Below are 8475 nucleotides of genomic sequence, written 5' to 3'. Positions count from 1 at the left end.
GAAATGACAGCTTGAGCTGATAAGCCAGCTTGACAGCAAGACTAGTAACTGCTACTTAGGTTCACTAGTTGTGTTCTAGAGGTTCTTAAACTGTTCTCTTTAAAATGAACACCCTAAAAAATTTTAAATATTGACTTTGTAAATAAAAGTTCAAAGATGTTACTACTACCTTTGGCTATTAATTAACCCCAGTGCAAAGTTAACTACATTTATTAACCCCAAAGCTAGGGTCCTTTAACCACCACTGGGGAAATGCCTAAATCCAGACTTAATATCTGCTGCCATACTGTCTGTGACCAAGGTCTCCAGTATAGATTGCAAAAAAAAAAAAAAAAAGGTAAAAAAAAGGTTTCCTCACGCTGTCTTTCTGATTTTGGCAGTCAAGATTAAGATTGAATGGCGGTATACAAGAGAAAAACAAAAACAAAAGAACAAAAACTGCTACCACAATACAACATCACAGAGTTTTCATTGTTTTATAGTTGTTTGGACTCTAACAAGAGGCTTTCACTTTGGTGATTTAATTTAGCTGTTCTAACAAGAGTTAAGCTAATTTAAGAGCTGAAACACTGTGAACTCAACTCTAAATTACTAAAGGAAGGTTAATAATTAAACCTAACCATGCAGCAGGCAACTGTCATGGTCCTTTAAGAAGTCCAGAAGCCTCTCCATTTAAATGTCAGTTTCCATCTAACCTCCTCATGTAATTCAATATACTTTTCTTCATCACTGCTGTTAGCAAAAATAACTATCCAACTTTCTTTCTGCTTCATTTAATCCTGGGTTTGCAATCCTTTCTATTTTCTTTAGCCAATGTTCAGCATTTCACCAACACTCAGGTTAAATAAATCTTAATCATTACAAATCTAGAGCAGCTGGCCAGTTAGCTCAGTTGGTTAGGGCGTGGTGCTAATAACAAATACAAATCTATAATAAAAGCAGAATTAGGAAATAACAAATGTACGCTTGTTAGCTAAAAGTCAGAAGCTCTCAGATTGAAAAAGCAACAAAGTCGATTCATTTGCTGCTTACAAGGAATATATATAAACATTACAGTACAATGAAAAAAGGCTGGAAGCAAAATAAAATTGTGACATCCCGTTATTCAACTAAAGAGCAAACTCAAGGATTTTAAAATTAGTACATAAAGTTAAAATATACCCTTTATTCTGACTTTAAAAAAAAAAGGACAAACTCTATATTGTGGAAATGAATAACCACATGACCAGTCAAAGATGAAATCATGATGGAAACTGGACATTTAGAACTGAATGACTATGAAAGCAAACTATGAAAACTTTTAAGTATAGCTAAAGTGATCATTAGAAAAGTATAGCCTTAGGTGATTAAGAAAGAAGGAAATAAAAGGCAGAACTCAATTAAATACATTGGTTGTGAATCACATAAGGACCACTATTGTATTTACATTGAGGACACAATAATAACAATTCCTCCTCAACTTTTAGGAATAGAAGGGAGCTTTCTAATTTTATAAATGCTATCATCAAACACCTAAGACAATCATCTTTTTTGGGTAAATATTAAAAGTATTTAATGCGGCCCTCCCTGGTTGCGCAGCGGGTTAAAGCACAGCACTAAGAAGCTTAAGCCACTTCAGCATGAGTTCGATCCCGCCTGCCTCGGAGGTGACCACATGGCGTGGCAGACCTCTCCTGACCCGCCCGCTGCTCCCCTCAGCAGTGTACTTCATTGATCTGCCTGTTCTGCTCCCAACTCTGTCCCTGGTGAATCCTCTCACCCTCCACATCTCTCTCCTGTACCCCAGTTCTGTATGAATAAATAAATAAATCTTAAAAAAAAAAAAAAGTATTTAATGCATTTATATGAGATAAGGAAGGTATTTCTCTATCCAGATACATGATCAAAGACAAACATGGAAAAATACAATGTTTGGCAAATCTAGGTGATGGGAGCATATTTAAAACACTTTCTAATAAAAACATAACTGAATTTTTAAAATCTGCTTTTGTTGCCTGCTCAACAATTCTCAAGGAACTACACAGTTTGGAATGATGAGTCTCATATAAGATGGTTTTTTACTTACCTAGAAACTAAACACACAAAATTCTATATTTATATAACACTTTGCACCTTTCTGTGTATCAGCACATATTTGTTCTTCATAATCAAGGCAGAGAATTTCCATTTTTCAGATTAAAAAAAGCAAATCTCAATAAGGTGAAAAGAATTCTCAAGAATATCAGGGATAGTAAGTGAGACCGCTAAAGCAGGACTCAAATCATCTGCCTTTTGCAACACCATACTATTTCCAATGATAACTAGAGGTTAAAATATCTATTTTTTAAAACCTGTTTTAAAAACTGTTGACATGTTTAGCAAAATGACCAAATCAAGGCTTTTCCTAGGCACTCAAAAATACACAGTACTATAACACAGATCTTTTGTTGTTAGAATGATCACTTTTGGGAATGCATTTGCTTACATGGCAGGCTTAGCAAGAAGCTGGAATCCTCCCATAACCAGGAAATTTGTAATAGATGTGCAATACCTTGAACAGAAAACAAAAACACAAGTACATTAGTGTTAAAACATAAATTAGTTCTTCAGAATTTTCAAAGAGCATCTGCAACAGATATTTCTGGTGTCTCCCTAATGAGTTTCTGAACTTTTGTGACGTCAACATTCATGACTGTAAAGTACTACAGAGAAGGGAAGATTAAGCTATAACCACAACAGGGTAAAATGCTATTTAGTAAAGATGTTGACTTAATAGGAATTGTAAAAACACTTCAAGCTTTGCAAAAAGATTCTACAACTTACTTGGAAACTTTGCAAACTTAAGAAAATATGATTCAAATTGTTGGATTACTAATGAAAATATTCATTTTAGGGCTTCCAATTAATGAAATAAAATTACCAATAGAAAAGGAAGAAAATGTGTTTAAAGAATTTGTGCAAGACAGTGTTAGGATATGGTTAAATACTGATATACTACTTTGAAGCATATATATTTTTCTTCCATACTCCTTTGAGAGAAAAGACAAATTGCTATTCAAAACAGCCCAAGGTATAAATTATAAATGTATACTTACAAATTAAGTATAAATTAGAAATTTACACTTATAAATTAAGATGGTACATTAAGGCCACCCTTGTGACATAGGGGGTTAAGTCTCAGTCATCAAGCTTTTACCAGTCACTACAGCATGAGTTCTATCCCTGGCCAGGGAACTAACCCACAGATGGTGCAGCAGACCTCTCCTGTCTCATCCACTGCTCCCCTTAGCAGTGTATTTCAGTAGATCTGCCGTTCAGTTCCCTACTCTGTCTCTGGTGAATCATCTCATATTCCATACTTCTGGCCTACACTCCAGTTCTTCTATGAATAAATAAATCTTAAAAAAAGAAAGATGGTAAATTCTGAAAATTAAGCTAATTTTTAATTCATAAATAAACTAGGATTTTTCACTTTGTTCAGTTATATGAATTATTATGCTAAAAATTGCCCAATGTATCAAAAATAAAAACACTTTTGTGAGCATAAGTCCTCAAAAATTAGAGGAGAAAAAGTGAAACAGATCAGGAGAGAATTAAGTTAACATAGGAAAACTATTCTAATAAAAACTGAAACTTTTACATAAAATCTAATTTAAAAAGTAAATTTGTATCAAATTATGTTTTAATTCATATATAAAAAGGAAGAGTGGAGATAACTCTAACGAAGATATTTTCTTTCAACAAAAGCTTCAAATATATTCAATTTTGCTTAGAATTAAAATCATACATTTATCTGCACACATATGTGAAAGTCTGAAAAGATCACAATTATTTACAGATTACTTCTAGTGGGAGGATTACGGGTAACTTCAGCATAGCTTTCACTGATAAACACACATTACCTATGTTATAAATAACCTAATGCAACACTGACAGAACACGAAGTTCTTAAGCCTGGTGTTTTTCACTGGCTCCAAGCTGTGTTGCTATGGCTTTGGAGTAGCACATAGTGCCTGGCATTTAGTGAGTGCTCAGTCATCACTTGTGAGATGGATGAGGTATGAATTTAAGTAAAGAAAATGCTTATCAATAGCATAACCGAGTCCATTTAAGCAACAGAAATTATGCATCACATCATGATATCAAAATACAAATTAGGCAAAAGTGAGGAATATTTAAGTTTAAAATATACTTTGAATGTTTTTACTTGGAAAAAAAAATAAAGGAACATTGGCTAATTACCCTCAATTTTATGAAGGAAACATCTTTATTTTTTTGGGTAGCTTCACTTTTGAGCCTTCCATTCTATAACAGTAGAAAGTAGACACTGGGACGGCTCCATATTTACAATTAGCCATTAGTCTTAGTTACTTATTTCCTCAAATTTAGTACAATATATTTAAACAAACTAGTTCTCTAAAGAACCATATTAACTTCAGGACCTTTCATGTAGTTATACTATTGATCATTCTGCTATGAGATAGAAAAAAACATGATTTATACTTAAACCATGTCCCCTTAGAAAACTAAAGTTGTAGCCATGCAGAACTAGAGTTAGCTTAAGATTAAAATACTGCTTTGCAATCTGTTACCTTAGATCACTCTCCCTAATCTAGTCTCCTCTGATTAAGGAGCTGTTCTCCTTGGCAGAATAACCCTGCAGAGACTGAACATGACAGGGACTGGATACTTGCTCTGTGTAACTATCCAGGAAGAGGCTCGCATGCTTCAGAATCACCAAACTCCTGGCTTCCTTTATCCCGTGAAGGAAGCTGCTCAGCGAGGCTCCGTGCTGACCAATCAGGTAACACAGCTTGCTGAATCGGCTGGCCACCTCCTGCAACAGCTGGACTGTACTTGTAGAGCCCAAATTCTCTATAGAGAAATGAAGATATAAATCACTACTTGAATAATTTATGATTAAGAATTCCTCTTTTCTAAAAATACTTGCATGTTGAGAAGTAGTCTCACATACAGAACCCAAATAATGGTGTTAAAGCAAACAAGTTCAAAGATCCTCTCTCTCTGAGGATACATAATCTGGAGGCAGAAGGTAAGTGAATTACCTGATTTCACACAACTGGTTATCAACAGCCAGGAACAAAACTCATTTCTACAGTTATATCCTGGTTAACATATTCAACTTTTGTACTAACTTCTGTCCTTTTCCCCTCTCGGGCAAGCCCTCATCTCAGTGTCAAGAGGGCAATCCAAAAAAATCACTGCCCAGTTTGCTTTGAACTTTATAGAGGGATACTGGGAAATTACCTGCTTTATCCCAGTTCAGTGTTACTCATTTCTAGGGCTTTTCTCCAAGTAGTGAGGCTAAGGTCTGTGAGACTAACATAGAAGTCAGGAATCAGAACAGGAAAAAGGTAGACCTTGGCTTCCTTTCAGAACAATTCAAAAAGCTTCTAGTTTAGATCCCTTCCTTCCTCTTGCCAAAGTCTGAGCAAGCTGGCACATTAGAGAATTTATGGAATAGGGACTCTCCAGCATTTAAAAAGGCAAAGCAATATTTTGGTTAAAGCCTCGAAATAGAAACCAAACAGACTACTAAAAACAAAAGCAAATGCAGATAATCCCCATTACAAAGGAATTATATTCAGAAAGAATAAATTATTTGAAAAGTAAATGTTCTCCCATTAAAAACAATGAATTGAGTCACACAAACTGACAATGTGGTAATATCACAAAACTGACATAGTAATATGGCAGAATTTAAGTACCAGGTGTTGTTCTGAACTATAAGTCCTCACACAGAGAGGAAAAGAAAGAGAAGAGGGAGAAAAAAACCCTTCCTCTCCATTTTCTGAATCCAGGGCTAAACTTAGAAAACCTGAAATAGAGGAAGCTGATCTTCAATAGGCCCTTCAGTTTGTTCTGTATTCCATTCTAATCTCCTAGAGAACCAGACAACAGATCCCCCATCTAGAACTACTGCAATCCATTTCCTGCTTATTACTGTATCACTGTCAATCTCTCTTTGTAGCTGATTAAAGCTTAAAAAAAAAATCAAATTTAATCAATTCATGCTACTGCAGAATAAGACCCTTATCTGTCTGGAGCTATTGATAAAGCGGAGATAGTTTAAGGATGTTGACTGTCTTTGTATGAAAAGGAAGGAAAAGGTAAGAAATAGGTAAACACAATTCAAGATTTCTTTATTTGTAATATGGGTAGAAGAACAAATAAAACAAAAGTCTTGATAAATGAGGGGGGTTATGTGGGGTTTCTACCTACCTAAACTGAGAAGAGGCCTGAGAATCTGAGATTTGATATCACTTAGTTTTGAATAAAACCGTCTTTCTGTGGTAGCCAACTCAAGATTTCTTTATTTGTAATATGGGTAGAAGAACAAATAAAACAAAAGTCTTGATAAATGAGGGGGGTTATGTGGGGTTTCTACCTACCTAAACTGAGAAGAGGCCTGAGAATCTGAGATTTGATATCACTTAGTTTTGAATAAAACCGTCTTTCTGTGGTAGCCAACTCATGGAGACTGGCAATATATCCCATAATGTTTTTGTCCACCAAGGCTAGACAGCTGTCTTTTCCTGCAGCCACTCTGCTTATATAGCCAAGCTGAAACAGAGACAAAAAAAAAAAAAGATTAAAAATAATGTATAATTTGTTAGTAACAAGTTATACACTGAAGCTGGTTTGTATCTACTAATGAGAACAAAATGGTAAGTGTTCAGGAATTTTGCAAGTTATTTATTAAATCATTGGTGGCTTGGAACTAGACAGTAAAATTATCAAGAAAACTAGCAAACATTACAGAGAAGTGTTTCCTTTTGTTTGTTTTAGAGTTGGGTTACTAGTACACCATTGTTATATGTATATCTAGATGAATCTCTCCCTCTACATAGATATGTGTATGTGTATATACCTATGTACACACACGCACATATACATAAAACTAAATACAGCCTTACTTTTATTTATTGCCACAATACCAATTAATTTTACAGTAAAAATGTTTAGAATCACAGACAGAAACTCTACAGGTATAGAGATCCAAATGACACATATCTTAGGACTTCTTGTTGCATGTAATAAGATAAATAAAAGCAGAGAACTGCACACCAAAATACAAAGGCTTTAGCATTTGTGTCTCTTAAAAGTACAGCATAAAAGGATTTCCTCTCTTTGTTTTTTTCTCATATCATTGTAGTCGCCATAGTTCTGCTATTGTATCACCTCAGAACCATCACCACGTCCCCTTGTGCTCATCCCTCCTTGTTTTGCCCCTCACACCGCTCCTTTGCTGTATACGCCTCAGTTCTATGGTCAGTTTCAAGGGGCTTTCTTTAAAAAGGATTTCTTGTCATATATTTACAGCACCAATGAACAAAAGCATTCAATGCCTTTATTCATATATCCCCATTAAACTAGGCAACCAAGTTGTAGACTTGAGACTATTAACATTCTGGGACAACTAGAGACACATATTAGAGCCTCCCCCTTTTATCAATCTGGTGTGTGAAATCTTTCGTGAGGAATGTGGAGCAGGAGCTAGCAACTATAGGAAGTCAATTGGTGTGTCTGGAACAATAGACTATATATAGGTCAAGAGCCAAGTCTTAGCCAATACTGCCTTTAGCAAGAAAGATCTTGCCCTATACATTAATAGCTTACGTAATTAGCAAAAAAAAAACACAAAAGATTAAAAACAGTCAACAGGTTATGTTATTCAGTAACAATAAGAATATACTAGCTTCGAAGGTTAATTTCCTTGCAGCATACCACTGTGAGTATGTGAAATAGGTAACAGAAAACAAGCTAATGGTTTTAAGTTTTTAAATAAGAAAGAAAGCAAAGAAATTCAGATCAACAAATGAGAAAGAAGTAAATGAAATGAAAAGCTAAAAGCAGAAGGGAAATAGCATTGCTGGTGCTGTCAGCCAGGAGCCCATCTCTGGACCCTGCAGTGTTGATATTCTACTCTAAGTTAAAACTTCATCTACTTGGCCCTCCCTGGTGGCGCAGCAGGTTAAAGCACAGCACTGAGAAGCTAAAGTCACTTCCACATGAGTTCGATTCCCGCCTGCCCCGGAGGTGACCACATGGCGTGGCAGACCTCTTCTGACCCACCCGCTGCTCCCCTCAGCAGTGTACTTCATCGATCTGCCTGTTCTGCTCCCCACTCTGTCTCTGGTGAAGCCTCTCACCGCCCCTGAGCCTCTGGCCTGTACCCCAGTTCTGTATGCACAAATAAATAAATCTTTAAAAAAAAAAATCATCTGTTTCCAATTTCACTTCTCCATGAATGCAGTCAGGAAACTTTGCTGTGAAATGTACTTTTCAATATTCCATAAATATTTATAAAATAGTTACTATATGTGGATACAGCAGCAAACAGAGTCAAAAGTCCCTATTCTTGGGCCCTCCCTGGTGGCACAACAGGTTAGGATGCAACACTGCAAGCTAGCTGCAGCTGCTTCAGTGCGAGTTCAATACCCTGCCCCAGAGGTGATCCACATGGCACGGCAG

The 8475-nt window shown here is 35.9% G+C and overlaps 1 protein-coding gene across 2 annotated transcripts in view; it reads right to left on the bottom strand.

Annotated features, from left to right (window-relative positions):
• The window catches only part of ALS2 (amyotrophic lateral sclerosis 2 (juvenile)), a 61341-nt gene that overhangs the window by 28540 nt on the left and 24326 nt on the right, over positions 1-8475 (bottom strand). The window contains exons 10-12 of one of the 2 annotated variants that reach the window (XM_012727722.1): positions 6393-6564; positions 4674-4854; positions 2465-2530 (exon numbers count right to left, since the gene is read on the bottom strand). In XM_012727722.1, the coding sequence (XP_012583176.1) occupies positions 2465-2530; positions 4674-4854; positions 6393-6564 (419 nt within the window). Of the gene's footprint in view, positions 1-2464; positions 2531-4673; positions 4855-6392; positions 6565-8475 lie in introns of those variants that run through there. The other variant, XM_012727715.1, reaches the window with a different exon arrangement.

Source organism: Condylura cristata, unplaced genomic scaffold (genome assembly GCF_000260355.1).
Source record: "Condylura cristata isolate star-nosed mole 26May11 unplaced genomic scaffold, ConCri1.0 scaffold00002, whole genome shotgun sequence".
Taxonomy (NCBI): Eukaryota; Metazoa; Chordata; class Mammalia; order Eulipotyphla; family Talpidae; genus Condylura; species Condylura cristata.
The sequence above is the reverse complement of the archived record's forward strand: the minus strand, read 5'-3'. Positions and strand labels throughout refer to the sequence as shown.